This window comes from Elephas maximus, chromosome 23 (genome assembly GCF_024166365.1).
Source record: "Elephas maximus indicus isolate mEleMax1 chromosome 23, mEleMax1 primary haplotype, whole genome shotgun sequence".
NCBI lineage: Eukaryota > Metazoa > Chordata > Mammalia > Proboscidea > Elephantidae > Elephas > Elephas maximus.
This window is the reverse complement of record NC_064841.1, coordinates 7,553,018-7,568,227: the sequence shown is the minus strand read 5'-3', so window position 1 is coordinate 7,568,227 and position 15,210 is coordinate 7,553,018. Positions and strand designations below refer to the sequence as shown.

Here is a 15,210-nt window from a genome sequence, read left to right as displayed (position 1 = left end):
AAACACCAATTTATTTTCAGTGATTATTTTAAGAAGTTACTAGAATGTATAACCAAAAAACCAAACCAAACCCAGTGCCATTGAGTCAATTCCGACTCCTAGCAACCCTATAGGACAGAGTAGAACTGCCCCATAGAGTTTCCAAGGAGCGCCTGGCGGATTCAAACTGCCGACCCTTTGGTTAGCAGCTGTAACACTTAACCACTATGCCACCAGGGTTTCCACTAAAATGTATAGGTACTGGAAAAGGCTATGATTTTTAGTCCTATCCTTGCTTCAGTGGAAACCCTGGTGGCGTAGTGGTTAAGTACTACAGCTGCCAGCCATAGGGTTGGCAGTTCAAATCCGCCAGGCCCTCCTTGGAAACTCTACGGGGCAGTTCTACTCTGTCCTGTAGGGTCACTAGGAGTCGGAATCGACTCGACAGCACTGGGTTTATCCTTGCTTCATTATAAGGAGTTGGCAATTAGAGAAACCACTGAGTTATTTTTAAGACACACAGTAGTCATGTATGCTACAGAAAGAGTACAGGAATTCATGCATTTTCTGCTTTAGTCAGCAATGTCCATTGGAAAATTATTGAACACTTTTCAATTTAAAGATGTTGTAAAGACTGCCTTTGAAACCTTTTCAGTGCTGTCTTCTCAATCACAGAAAAAGGTCCACAACAGAATAGTGCCAAGCTCATAATTGATGCCCAGTAACTTGTTCGCCATTTAAGTCTCAGCTTTCCATCATTTACTTCAAAGACAGTTATTTGTAGCTCTGAAGGAAGAATCTCACTCCTCTGACACTTAACATTCTCCATAGAGGTAAGGTGCTGAGAACGCTATGCACAGCTTAGTGAAATATTTGAGGTAAACAGCAATGATTATCAAGGTAATTTATATCACATAGCAACATTAATCAAACAAAATACAAACCAGCAGCTGCATATTTCAGATGCCGATAAAGACATTAGGTTGGCATGTGGTTAACGTCATCATTTTTACATCAACAGTCTAGGTAAGAAAAACTGTTCCAAACAAGCTGGGCAAACAGCTTGGCTGCAGATATTTTCAATTGGAGTTGGCTTGCTTTAAAATAAATTCTTCCTTTTTTTTTTTTTAATGTTTTATTGTGTTTTGGGGTGAAATTTTACACAGGCAATTAGGTTCTCATTTAACGATTTCCATACGTATTGTTCACTGACAATGGTTACATTCTCATTATGTCCGTTTTGGTGGTTCTGTTTCTGTTAGTCTAGCTTCCCTGTATCCCCATGCCTTCTCACCTTTGTTTTGTTCTAGGGTAAATGTTTGCCGTTTGGTTTCATCTAGACAATTATTTTGAGGAGCACAGTATGCACGGGTGATAATATTTATAAAATAAATTCATCCTGTGCTGAAAGTTTTATTCTATAGTACTAAAGTAACCATGACACAAGTTTTTAATTCAGGCTAAAAAAAAAAAAAAAAAATGCTTATATTACTTAATGACTCAGGAGAGTCTAGTGACTCTTCGTATAGGCAGAAAAAAAGATGATATTTTATTGACTCCACAAAAAAAGAGCATCTGAGGATAGATAAGGATTAGAGTCAGCAAAAGGCAGGCCTAGATTGGGATTTTTGTAGGAGTTTAATGGATTTGGCATGATTTACTGAATATGAAAGACTTTCAAAATATTAGAAAAACAGATGCTCTCGATACAGGAAGGGCTTACTGATAGGATTATTTTAATTTTATGTTTTTGTAGGAGGATGTCTGGTCACTTTTTTTTTTCGATTTAAATTTCTCTAGAAAGTGAAAAATGTTTTCAAGTGTGCACACAAATCTATATAGTTAAAAAAAATCTTTAAATAAATATTTTAAGGCTTTAGAACACCTCTTAAAAATATAGTAATATCTTCATTTAAAACAGTTAGTTTACTATAGGAGCCGTGGTGGTGCCGTGATGAAGCATTTGGCTGCTAACCAAAAGGTCAGCAGTTCAGATCCATCAGGTGCTCCTTGGAGACCCTATGGGGCAGTTTTACTCTGTTCTTTAGGGTCTCTGTGAGTCAGAATTGCATTGACAGCCATGGATTTGGTTAAAAATATAATTCTTAATTTCTGTGATTAATTTGAGTTTTGTTTTAGAAATGATAAAGTTGTGAATTGTTTAAAATAAGGTAAATGCCAGTCTTGGCTTGGCTATTCCCTTTCCGCTGTTCTTGCACTAATTTCTTCCTCTAAATAAAAGCTAAAATGTCCCACTGTCTTTGCAGTTATTTAGGAAGGGTGATAAAAGTAACTGTAAATTTGAGCATTTTGTCACATTGCTAAGGTTGTTTCAGAGTTACTTGTATATTCTTGTCCCGTTGGTTTGTCAGAGAAATTAATAAAATGAGTACCTGGAAGTGGATTTAATGGGAAGTTTTCCTTTGTCAGGAATTCCTATACTTTCCATTTGACTTTCTTTTCTTTTTTTTGTTGCATGAATTCAAGTAATATGTTCTTAGTCAATCACACATAGACATATGCCTGTGTTTTTCTGGCCTAAATGATGGGTTTGGCCTCTAGATTTCAAGGAAAACTCACATAGATTAGTCCCATTTGATCTTAACATATCCTATGAGGTAGCTAAAATAAATATCATTTTCTTCATTTTTCAGGTGGGAAAAATGAAGTTCAGATGGGTTGCAGTTCTGAAGTTAGGGAATAACAGACTGAAACTATCATCAGATGTTTATTTCAGGAATAATATAATCAATTTCCTGAGATCATTTTCCCTAATCACAAAAATTTTTTAAATGCAGAGATTTTAATCCTTTTTAAATTGAAAGTACAGATAATATCTTTGCAGTAGATTATATATATATTCATGGCCGGCAATGCTGTGAACACTTTAATAAAACCATTGAGTATCCAGCATTTGTTTTTTAAAGTATTATATTAGCTCTAACTTAATGAAAAATAAAGTTCATAGTGTTTATTGTTGAGCAACATATAAGTATATGTCATAGAATAAGTTTCTTAACACTGTCATTATTGAAATGGACTGGGTTCCTGTTCCCTGTTAAAATTAGCTCTCTGTTCCTGTTTTTGAATGTTATTCTCCAAAGACAACTTAGTTAATTTTACAAATATGATGAACACAAAACATACTGCTTCAAAGGAATCTCCTTAAAGAACATGCTAATGGCTCTTCAATTTTGAGTAAGTTTAAACATTGATGCTAAGTTCTCTAGAATCTCAATGTCTTAACTTGCAGAACATTGCTGAATGTAATACTCTTTATAAAAGCAATTATTTTTTTTGACTACAGGCAGTCCCCTAGTTACAAATGAGTTCCTTTCCTAAGTCTGTCTTTAAGTCGAACGGTGGGTCATTAACTACAGGTTGTATGTATGTCAGGTGTTCATAACCCGGGGACTGCCTGTATTTTGAAAGACGTGTTTATAAAGAAATAGAGATCAAACAGCAGCTGTTGATGTAAACTAGACATATATTGTAAGCAATCCGTGCATAATCTTATTCAGTTTTCATGACTCTATTAAGTAGGTGTTAACGATGTCTTCATTTCGTAGAGGACAAAACTGCATCTCCAAGATAATAAGAGAATTGCCCAAGATTCCATAGGTAGTCAGTGGAAGGAACAAGAACCTATATTTTCTGACCCCAAACTCTATCCTCTTCCCACTATACCACAGCTATTTGGTTAAAAAAAAAAAGCGTATACAATTAATTCAAATTTCTTTGGGAAGTTTTTTGATTATTTAAAGTTTGTAATTATCTTGTAGGTGTTTTTCTGAAAATGGAACTAAGTACTTAAATGTTTCCAGTGAGCATCTTCATTGGAATGATGATTTTGAATGTAAACCTTACCTATGGTCCATTTTTAAGAAGTTTATAAAACTTACCTGATTTACACAAAAAATCCTGCCTTAGCAATGATAGAGGACACAACAAACATATTCTTCTTGATTGAAACCTATTATGTGTTTAGATAAGTAGATGGAATTATTTTAATCTAGATTTGAAAACCTAGATTAAAGCTATAGAAGTACTTCTATTTGTTGACCCAGTAATATAATTTCTGCACATTTATCCTTAGAAAAATGATTAACAAAGCTTATAGTAGGCACAAATCTATTCTTTAGATTTGTTTAATATGGGAATATTGGGAATAATCTCGATGCCCTCTGAAAGAGTTAACTATATTATACACATCTATTTGATGAAATTTAATGCCGCCATCAGAAGTGATCATTCTGGGCTCTGTTTAGCAAAATGAGAAAATACTTACCCTTCAGTGTTGGGCCGAAGGTCATTACCTAGTAGCTATACTATAATTAGAGCTATCTGAAAATGCATTAATGCAGAAGACTGGATGAAATAGAAAAATATAACAATGTAATGTTAGAATTTTCAAACTAAAGGCAATTTGATTTTACTTTGTGTTCCAGATTCTCGTATAGTAAACTTTTTTTCTTAAACAATTTTTCCTTCTGATCTGAATCATGAAATTACATTTGTTGAAGCTGTATTTGTCAATTATAATTTGGTAATATAAAATTACATCCGAAAGATTACTTTTGGGGATCAGATAAAGGTTTCTTGAGTTTATCAGAGACACAGGCAAAACCTATATTCAGCACTAGAGGCATTGACCCAGTTTATTGGTTGGAGCCCTGTTGGTACAGTGGTTAAGAGCTCAGAGCTTAGACTGCTAACCAAAGGGTGAGCAGTTCAAATCCACAGCCGCTCCTTAGAAACTCTATGGGGCAGTTCTACCCCGTCCTATAGGGTTGCTGAATTGGAATCGATTTGACGGCAGTGGGTTTTTTGTTTGTTTTTTTTAGGGGAAAATGTGTTTCAAAAATGGAGTCCCTGGGTTGTACAAGGTGTTAAAACAAAAGGTCAGTGGTTCAAACCTACCCACAAAATGCCTAGCCATCTGTTTCTGAAAGGTCACAGCCTTGAAAACCCTATGAAGTAGAGTTCTATTCTATAACACATGGGGTCTCCATAAGTCAGAATTGACTGTAAGGCAATTATTTTGAGATTTTTGTTTTTTGATGTTTCAAAGCTTTGGGGATAGGTACCCAACAATTCTACTCTGTCCTATAGGGTCACTATGAGTCGGAATCAACCCGACTGCAGTGGGTACCCCACAATTCAGATGCACGTCTAGTTAATGCTTGCCAAACTTTCCCAGCCTCCTGGTCTCTAGCTGTCATCGGTACAAGTCTACATGAGAGGTTTTCTGCTTCTTCTTTATCTTTCAACTCTAAGAATAGTGTGAGAATGGCGATTTCAGCGTATTTCTTTTGGTACCATATCTTAAGTCAGAAGCAATACTAGGCAGGGGGAAAAAAAGCTAAAATTAAAACATTAAACAGGCAAAACCAAATATCATGCAAAAGGAGTTGGTTAAACTTTTTGAAACCTCAGAAAAGGCTGACTTGGGGACAAGCTCTTCCCCAATTCTTAGTTATAAACTTGGCTTAGACATTTTTAGAACTCCCCTTGAATACATCCCATGACAGAATAATCAGCAACAGTTGCCATCTGGTCGACTCCAGCTCACAAAGACCCCATGTGTGTCCGAGTAGAACTATATTCCATAGGGTTTTCAGTGCCTGGTTTTTTCAAAGTAGACCCCCATACCTTTCTTCTAAGACACCCCTGGTGTGGATTCAAACCTCCAGCTTTTCAGTTAGTAGCCAAACACATTAACCATTTGTAGCACATAAATAGCATAAAGTTGTGATAAACTGAATGCCCTTGACCTGTGCAAACACACACACACACACACACACACACACACAGAGCGAGTGGAGAGAGATGAGAGGAATGAGAAAGTGTCTTATAATGAACTTGTCTTATGCAACCTGAATTTAAAGTCACATTGCTGAAAATAAAAAGAATATTGAGATAGAGAAATAAAAAGTTAAAATCTACCCCAGCACGCTGGTTATATTTTGGGAGGATGAAGCTCAAATTTATGGAGTCATCACCGACATAATTATTTTTTGGAAAAGAGCAAGCTGTGAGTTTAATCGTTGCCCAAGAACCGACAAGTAGACAGTCTAGCGTTAGATCTTCTTTCTTGCCCATGTGACCAAGAGGATGGTAAACTAAAATAACAATGTTGGTTCACCTGCTGCTAGTTCCTTTGGGAGAAGATTCGAGAAAGCATGATCGCTATTTTCTGAAAAGCTGAGAGCAGCAGGGACATATAAACCTTGTTACTGTCGGATGAGGCTGCACTGACGTACGTTTGCTTAAAATCCTTTCGTTACTACTTTTTTTTTTTTTTTTTGATGGCATGTGTTTTCAGTATTGGAGTGCATGCTTACCGAAAGTGTTTACAGTTTTGGTTGGTGACATGGATTTTGAGAAATATGATCTGGTAATACCGTCCACCAATGAGGCAAGTGGCCCTGCGGCACCACCAGCCTGTGGCATGACAGTATGCCAGTGGGAACTAGAGAGAGAATTTATTACAGGCACCTTTCCATTGGGTTACATGGGAAACCTCTGGTTTTCCAAATATGACACAGAAAAACCAAAAGAAACCCATCAGGCCTCCCTAACTATTACACAGGAAAGCCATAATTATGTTTACAAGCCTTATCTCACAGAAATAAAGGAAAAAAAGGCAAAAGTTGACAAAACTAATGCATCCAGGAAGCATTACCTAATAAAATGCTCAACCTATACAACAATGAGGCCCCAACTCTGGTTTGCTGAGCTTCACACATTTCAAAAGGGACCCACCTTGACACTATATACGTGAGAACCAGAATAATGCCTTGCCACTGAGGTCCAAACCAAAAACCAAACCCAGTGCCGCTGAGTCAATTCCGACTCATAGCGACCTTATAGAACAGAGTAGAACTGCCCCTACAGAGTTTCCAAGGAGCGCCTGGCAGATTCGAACTGCCGACCCTTTGGTTAGCAGCCGTAGCACTTAACCACTACACCATCAAGGTTTCCCACTGAGGACCAGAGCCATAAAAAGAGGCTGGCGTACTGTTTATGCCAAAGGTAATGAAAGGGTTACAAAAAAGTAGTTATTTTATGTCATAGTATAAATTTAGCGCATGCGTGCTCACATGCACATATACATATGTACATAAAAAGGTGTTATTCTTGTTTAACTCAGGCGTGTCTCTCTCCCTGTCTGTGTTGGTGGGTCTGATTTAGTAAATTTGGTTTGGGCCTGGGAACCCATGTTCTGGAAGGTTCCATGCCTGATTCTGATGCCCAACCAGTGGCAGGGGATGGGGGGGAGGGGTGGTGGGACACTTGTGATGGATGACAGCTGGGTTTTCAAAATATAAACTCTGGGTTAACTTGTATTATGTTCAACAAGATAAATGCTGTAATAAAGAATCACTACCTTGGTCATCTTTGTATTCTTAGTGTCTCAGAATATCTGGCACTTAGTAGTTACTCAGTTTTTTTTTTTTAATTAAAGAAATTGAATGCGTGATGGTTGGAGTTGGCCCATTGCTACGTATGTAGCCAGATGAGGGCTTTAGCTAGCTTTAAGTTTCCAAATAGGGCAATATGTCATTTAAGGTGTAGCATGTATAAATTACAGCGTCCTTAGGAAGCACTTAACCTCAATAATAAACCAAAAAAACAAACAAACCCAGTGCCTTCGAGCGACCCTGTATATAGGACAGAGTAGAACTGCCCCATAGTTTCCAAGGAGCACCTGGCAGATTCGAACTGCTGACCCTTTGGTTAGCAACCATAGCACTTAACCACTACACCACCAGGGTTTCCTCCTCAATAATAAACCCAGAACCCAGTGCCGTCGAGTCGACTCCGACTCATAGCGACCCTATAGGACAGAGTAGAACTGCCCCATAGGATTTGAAAATCAGGGAAAAAAACAACCTAGATTTAAATGTGGTCATTTTTATTTCACATATCCAATAACCTTTGCCTTTTAAATTGTAATGGCTCTCATTTCCGTTTCTTGCCTAACTCTCTAGAATAAAGTGCTCGGTGTCTTCACTTGCCCAGTTTGTGAAAAGATACTTGAAAAATAGAAAGTTTCCTTCAAGTATGAAGTAGGAAAACAGCATTATTAAGAGAAGATTCTATGTTTTAGGTGGCCCTCTTGTGGTAAAAAGGCAAAACTCTCCAAGACAGAGAGTGCTGGGAGCTGCCTCCTGTCAGCAGGCACAATGATAAACTTTCATAGTAAGAGTCAGATTAAATTGAGTAGATGAACGAGAAAGAACCCACGTTCACCTTATCCCGAGGGTCCCCGTGGCAAAGTAATAGATGTAAACTAGACATACTGTAAGAAAAACCAGTCTTTTTTTCATCTGCTTCACATAGCTACCAAGTAAATCTTTAATGACCAAAACAGAGCTCCTGGAAACATTTTAGTAAAAAGCTACAACATTTTATGTTTAATAACTTTCATTTGGAAGTAATTTCCAACTTTCAAAAAACTTGCAAAAACAGAACCAAGAGTTCCTGACTATACTTCGCCCAGCTTTCCTACATGTTAACATTTTATTTTGGGTTACAGTATCATTTACAAAACCGGAAATTTAGCATTGATAACCCTGCTGTTAACTCACCTGCAGACATTAGTTCAATTTCGTCGATATCCTCTCACTGGCTCCAAGATCCACAATGCATTTAGTCTTCTCCAGTCTGTGACAGTGTCCCCGTCTTTGTCTTTCATGACCTTGACACTTGGGAAGAGTGCTGATCAGTTACTGTGTAAACGTTTTTGTCTTGGTTTGTCTGCCGTTTCCTCAGGATTAAATTCAGGTCATGGATTTTCAGGAGTGATACCACCGAAGTGATGTCTGTTTTTGTCAGTGGGTCATATCAGGATGTTTCATTACAGCTCGTGACAACTGATGTTCACTTCGATTACTTGGTTACAGTGGTGCCTACCAGGTTTCTTCACTGTAAAGTTACTGTTTTTTTCTTGGGCATATCAGCATACTTCTAGATAGATGCTTCCCCATAATTAACGTCATAAATGCATTTTCTTTCTTGCGGGCATTTTACTGAAATGGGGTTATAATTTGTGCACTAAGCTAGGAATCGCTCAAGTTATTTTGTGCTTTGTTTGCAAGTTATCTTTTCCTTTCATCTGTAGCCCTCTAATGCTGCTCTTTCCTGTAAGTTGTAATCATCAGAGAGGAGCTGTCTGTCCGTGTCCGTGTCGACTGAACCTCCTGCACTTCCTAACCTCGTAGGTGTGTCGAGAGTACCAGCGTGGCAATTGTAACAGAGGAGAAAATGATTGTCGGTTTGCCCATCCTGCCGACAGCACAATGATCGACACCAATGACAACACCGTCACCGTGTGCATGGATTACATCAAAGGGAGATGCTCTCGGGAAAAGTGCAAATACTTCCACCCTCCCGCACACCTGCAAGCCAAGATCAAGGCTGCCCAATACCAAGTCAACCAGGCTGCTGCAGCGCAGGCCGCGGCCACCGCAGCTGCCATGGTGAGTGGAGGCACTGGCTCTCTCCTTCTAGCTAGCAGCCCAGAAAGCAATGTGAACAACTCTTATCTGACTACATGCTATTCGTTTATTAACTTTTTTTTTTTTTTTTTACTTTTTGCTAAAGATATGTTTGTTCAGGTATCCCAGACAATGCGTAAAGAAGTTACCGTTCACAGAAGTGAGGGCAGCTTCTCACCTGGTTCAGATTGCTCGTTCTCATGGCCTAACTCTTCCTACTCTGTCTGATTCTGGATGTAGGGTTTCCGAAGTTTCTGCTTTTCGTAAAGAGCCACCTGTCTCCTTCTCAATTTAACGACACTGCCGTTTTCAGCCCTCTTATTTCCGTGTGCCATCTAATCAGCCATTGTGGTCCCTTGGTGTGTCCTTTTGCACATCAAGACTCTTCTCTCCATAGATCTTGCTTTTAACAATGACGTAATCTGGAACTGTTTAGGAGAATTTCTCAACAAAATTGTTTTTAGCATTAGCGACAAGATGTTGAGCTCTGTGCCATCTAGATTGCCTTGGATAATATGGTGGCATAAACAGAATTGCAAAACTAAAGAAGCTTGACTATGCTGTTGTAGACAATAGTGTAGAAAGTAGCGTAGAAAGACAATAGTGGTCAAGTAGTTAGAAACTGGATCACTTAGAACAGATTGTGAGCTATATTCTTAAGGTAAATTTTAATGTGATCTAAATAGCTGATTTTAATGAGTCTATTCTCTGTTCTTTGCTTAGCTGTTTTAATGTTGTCCTTTTTTTTTTTACATGAATACATGACTTAATCATGAAAATATTCATAAAGACATCACTGTGTGGTATTTCAAAGCACAGTCAAACAGTTTGAGAGAGGTCTTTTCTGTGTTTGTTTCTGGATACTTGAGCAAAAATACAGAAGGCAGACTCTCTCCTCTCTTCCTGCCACTCTTTTTTTTTTTTTCTGTTAGAGTATCTTGTTTGTAATTAACTACAAAGAGGAGTTATCCTCCCAATAACAACTCAGTAGTGCCTCTATTGTGCATGCTTAGTCTTGTTATTCGTTGTATATGGCATTCCGATGATTTGTTTTTTTATTTGTTTTTTCTCACCTACCCAAAATGCACTGCTGCCCCCATGATGCACCTCTGCTTGCTGTTTATGTTAATGCGCTTGAACCCCACTGGCCCATTGCCATCATGTGCTCGCTGCCTGCTAATTAAGACTCAGTCGGCTGTCAAATCACTGAAGCGACCCCTCGAGGCAACCTTTGACCTGGTACTATGACCTTTCACCTTTTAGCTTGGCATGTAGCTTTATTGTAGATACAAGTTTTTTTTTGTTTTTGTTTTTTTTAAAATCGATTTGAAAATATATATTCTTTTTTCTGTTATAAAGTTGTAAAGTACAATGGAAAACTGAGTGTGGTTTCCTGACAAAATCAGTAGAAAGACTTTAATATAAGTACATGGATGGATATCATACAGTGAAAGATTCCGAAAGCCCAGCAGCCCACATTCAGTTTAACTACATTGTAGAATGTTCTAATGAAATACCTGGAGGGCATTAAAAGTGTAATTTTGACTCTATATTTATGTACCTGTTCGGTTAGCATGGCTTTAGTGATAGAATTATTTATATTTAATATTTATAGTTCAGTATATAAGAAAAAAAACTTGCATGCTTGGGAACATTTGCATGTCTAGGTAGATCTTGGGGGAGGAGCAGAATGGGGTTAGTTTTTAGTTTAATTTTATCCGTTTCAGTCACTCTGTACAATTAACTATTAACATTGCTTTGACTTGTCGATCCTCATGGGCAGTGCCGCTTTTCTTCTTTTCCCAAATCAGTGGCTTCTCAGAGAAAGCCTGAAGCATTATGGGACTTAAAACACTTTAACCCATTTTAACATGTGCTCTGTACTAGTGGGGGTTTGTTTCAGACAAAAATAATGCTTCTTTCAAAGCTTTTATCTTGCTTATTTTTTTCTTGGATGTTTTGTTTATTGGATTCCCTGCCCCACCCCCTCGGGTAGTTAAGTGGTCTGCTGCTTGCTTGCTCATGCTTCCTAACAATTGTAGCCTTCAACTGATTTTTCTTTTTTTCTTTTTCTCTTTTTACTGGTATTTGTTTTTTATACCCATTCACTAAACAGGGAATTCCTCAAGCTGTACTTCCCCCATTACCAAAGAGGCCTGCTCTTGAAAAAACCAACGGTGCCACCGCAGTCTTTAACACTGGTATTTTCCAATACCAACAGGCTCTAGCCAACATGCAGTTACAACAACATACAGCATTTCTCCCACCAGGTAAGGAGTTTGGGTTTATTAATGAACGAATTGGACAATCCATATAGAACTCTACTGGTAGCGCAGATAAGCCATGCCCCCAAATTACTTTTAGTCGTAGTAAGATGTAAGGTAAGGTGGTCGCAGTGGAAAAGTTTTCTGAAGGATCTCCTGTGGTTTTCCTTAAAAGCTAAGAATTTTTAGTATAATGACATGGACTGAAAGTTCAATGATGTTTTATATATTTACTTTTGTGTGTGTAATTTGGAATTGAAATATAGTTCTCTTCTCTCTCTTTTTTTCCTCTTTCCTCGACACTGTTACATGTCTGTCAAGCTATTTTATGATACTTTCCTGCTGTAAGACCCCTTTGCCTTCATGATTGTGTAGAGTTAATTTGAAGTAAATGAAATGACACTTTTCAGTTTTGATTTTTATTTTTCGGCCTTCTGGCTTTCAAGGTGGAGAATAAAAAAGTGATGATGGGTTGTAGAGCTCTTGAAAAATGCTCAGATTGGTGCCAATCAGTACATCGCTTCAAATTTTATTACTCCTAAGCTAATATTGAAATAGCCATGAGTGCTCAGATCTGTTTACATTCATTACTGAGTTTCCAATTCATGGCTTCATTTGATTTCAATTTAGTCACGTAAAAACACTCTACAGCCATTCACAAGGATTTAAAATTTCAAAACACAGAGAAACCAGTCATTTACTTACCTGGAAGTTTACTATTTATACTCACTCTGATTTTATTGCAGACAAAATGCATACTAAACTCCTTTTAATCTGGAATTCAACTAACCAGAAACACGATAAACCCATTTTCTGCTTAAAAAAAAATATATAAAAAAAATACCATGGGTTCAGGGATGTATTTAATAAATTAATTTTATTTCTGTAAATTCAATTAATAAGTTAACAACTAGGTGTGTATGCCACAGTTAAGTTTCTGCCACCCTATTATACTATATTGAGAATCTGTACCATATATTACGTGCATATTACATTCACAACTTCCGTAACTTCTTATTTTTGAATCATGAACAAAAGATTATATTCACATTAGTTTTTACTGCTAAATACAACTTTTTATACAGGATGTATTTCAAAATTGGCCATCTGTATATAAAAATATAGGAACATTTCATTAACTAAAAGTATCCCAGTAGTCAGAATAACCTAGGTAAAAAAAAAAAACCCTAGGTAAAATACTTGCGTTCATAAAATAATATCAAGTTGCAGTTTGTCCCTATTGGAAAAAACATCGAGTCGTTTTGATCTGTTAGTGAATTCTTTGTCTTCGAAGGGAAAGATACACATTTCTTTTATGTTTTATAATACTATAACTTTTTTGGTAAACATTTATAGTTTTTCAGAGATTTCCAGAAATAAAGTTTTTGTTTTCATACGGTGTCTTCAACAAACAATCCATTGATTTTCCTATAGTCATATCACCAGACAAGTTTCAGGGGACTGCAAGTGACGACCATAATCTCTTTGAAGAAATTAAAAATTATTCTTGTCAGTTGATTTCACTGGATAAGACATTACTGTTAGAAATGACAGCTTCCCTATTTAAAAAAAAATCAAAATCATACCTGTCTTCCTCCATATGTTATTTAAGGAAACCTAAAATAATCCATCTTATCAAATGGATTTTGCATTAGTTTCTCCAACAATATTCAAATGACTGTGGGCTTTTCTAAATAAGCATAACTATTAATTGCATGATATTTATGACCCTTTATTTATGACACTGGGCTGTCTCTAGAATGGCTTTTAGTCTGTGATTATGGCAAAGCAAAAGGTGGTAGGTAAAAGTCAAGGCAGGGAAAAATGATAAACACATTCATAAGTCAGAGTCAGGCTTATCCTTCTGTTCTAGAAATTAAGCATATTAATTTAAATAAAATGTGTCGGAAAACATGGAAATAGGCTGAAAATTTTAAGATACGTTCGCATTTCCTCTTTGATTTATGATTCACTTTGCATCAGAACTATTACTCTGTTCTCGATATTTGTAATCATGACCATAGGGAATTATTGCAGGCGTAATATAAAGCCCTTTATTTGTAACCCAGGTTTAAGGGGTATAAGCTGTAGGTTGACCTTTTTCAGTCATATAAGCAGAAGTGTAGGTACGACTTCCATGATTCATTACAAATATTTTCATTATTACATAATATGTGCCTGTGTGCACAAAAATCAACCCAGTAACGTTAAAAGATTGAAGCGGACCGCCCACCTTTACATCTGCCAAACCACTTTGTCAGCCAGCTAGAAAGGAAAGAAGTCTGATGCAGGGAGTATAAACTCAGATGCCTCAAGGACCAGGCAAGAAAGAAACATAAATGAGAAGGGAGAGATAAATTGGGTGCTCTGGGGTCTGGGAGGCAGTGGGGAGCAGAGACCCAGTGTAAAGGGGGACGGTCGGTGTTCAGCCTCAGCCTCATGTGGCCCCAACGGAATACCACACCTTTTGTGGCTCCGTTTACAGCAGAGTCTGTGGGAATGACGCCGTCCAGGGCTGGCCATGTATCCCTGTCTTCTGTTGCTGGATCTTCTGATTTTTTCCCAGATATTCTAGACATTTGGATGTTTATAGGTGAAATCTCCCAATTTTTTTAATTTGGAAAACTAGTTCAATTAAAAAAAAACTTCGTAGAATAAAAGGGAATTCATCCTGCCGCAAATTCATATGTAATCTCATGTATAATACCTGGGAGAAAGGGACGTTGGTTGTCCGGAGTCTGGATTATTCTGCAGGAAAATAATACGGAAGATCAGAGTATATGTAATAAGATCAGAGCATCCCATCTGGCCACATTATAATAATTTGGAAGGTGTATTATCAAGGCCTCATTAGGACGGGGAAGAAGATGAAAGTCATTTGTTTTTTTGCAGTTTATGATTTTAGAGCTCTATCATCTGTTGCTTTCTTTAGTAATCACTTCAGGGAGCAACTCATGGCGACCCCATGTGTGTCAGAGTAGAACTGTGTTCCATAGGGTTTTCAACGGCTGACTTTTCGGAAGTAGGTTTCCAGAACTTTTTCTGAAGCACCTCTGGGTGGACTCAAACCGTCAACTTTTTATTTAGCAGCCAACCACTTAATCATCTGTGCTACCCAGGGACCCTGAACTTCAGGGATAGATAGGCAGGCCTATTTCATTCATGTTAGGGGCCTTTATGGTAAACCATGGTTGGTCAGGTTATTAGGGCAGGTGCCTGCATATATAGACTAACTAGGTTGTTGACAGAAGATTGGGGTTCAGTGGGGAGCTAGCCAGCTAAGAAAAGTTATGATATTCCATAACTTTTAAGAATAGAATTGGACTTAGGTAGCATCTATACATCTATCCATTTATCTTTCATTCATTCAATCAACAAACATTTATCGTATGTCACATAAAAAAAAATAGTGTGCCGATATTTACACTAGAGGTTGCAAACTCATGGACCAAGGGCTAACTAAG

At 37.5% G+C, this 15,210-nt stretch overlaps 1 protein-coding gene across 7 annotated transcripts in view; it reads left to right on the top strand.

Moving 5' to 3' along the window:
* MBNL1 (muscleblind like splicing regulator 1) overlaps positions 1–15,210 on the top strand; it is a 157,612-nt gene that overhangs the window by 127,384 nt on the left and 15,018 nt on the right. For 5 of the 7 annotated variants that reach the window (XR_007515080.1, XM_049867463.1, XM_049867462.1 and 2 more), the window contains exons 5-7: positions 9,207–9,464; positions 10,668–10,721; positions 11,599–11,752. Coding sequence is in view for 6 of the 7 variants with exons in the window: in XM_049867463.1 (XP_049723420.1) it covers positions 9,207–9,464; positions 10,668–10,721; positions 11,599–11,752 (466 nt within the window). In the remaining variant the exon portion in view is untranslated. The remainder of the gene's footprint in view (positions 1–9,206; positions 9,465–10,667; positions 10,722–11,598; positions 11,753–15,210) is intronic. The other 2 variants (XM_049867461.1, XM_049867460.1) reach the window with 1 other exon arrangement.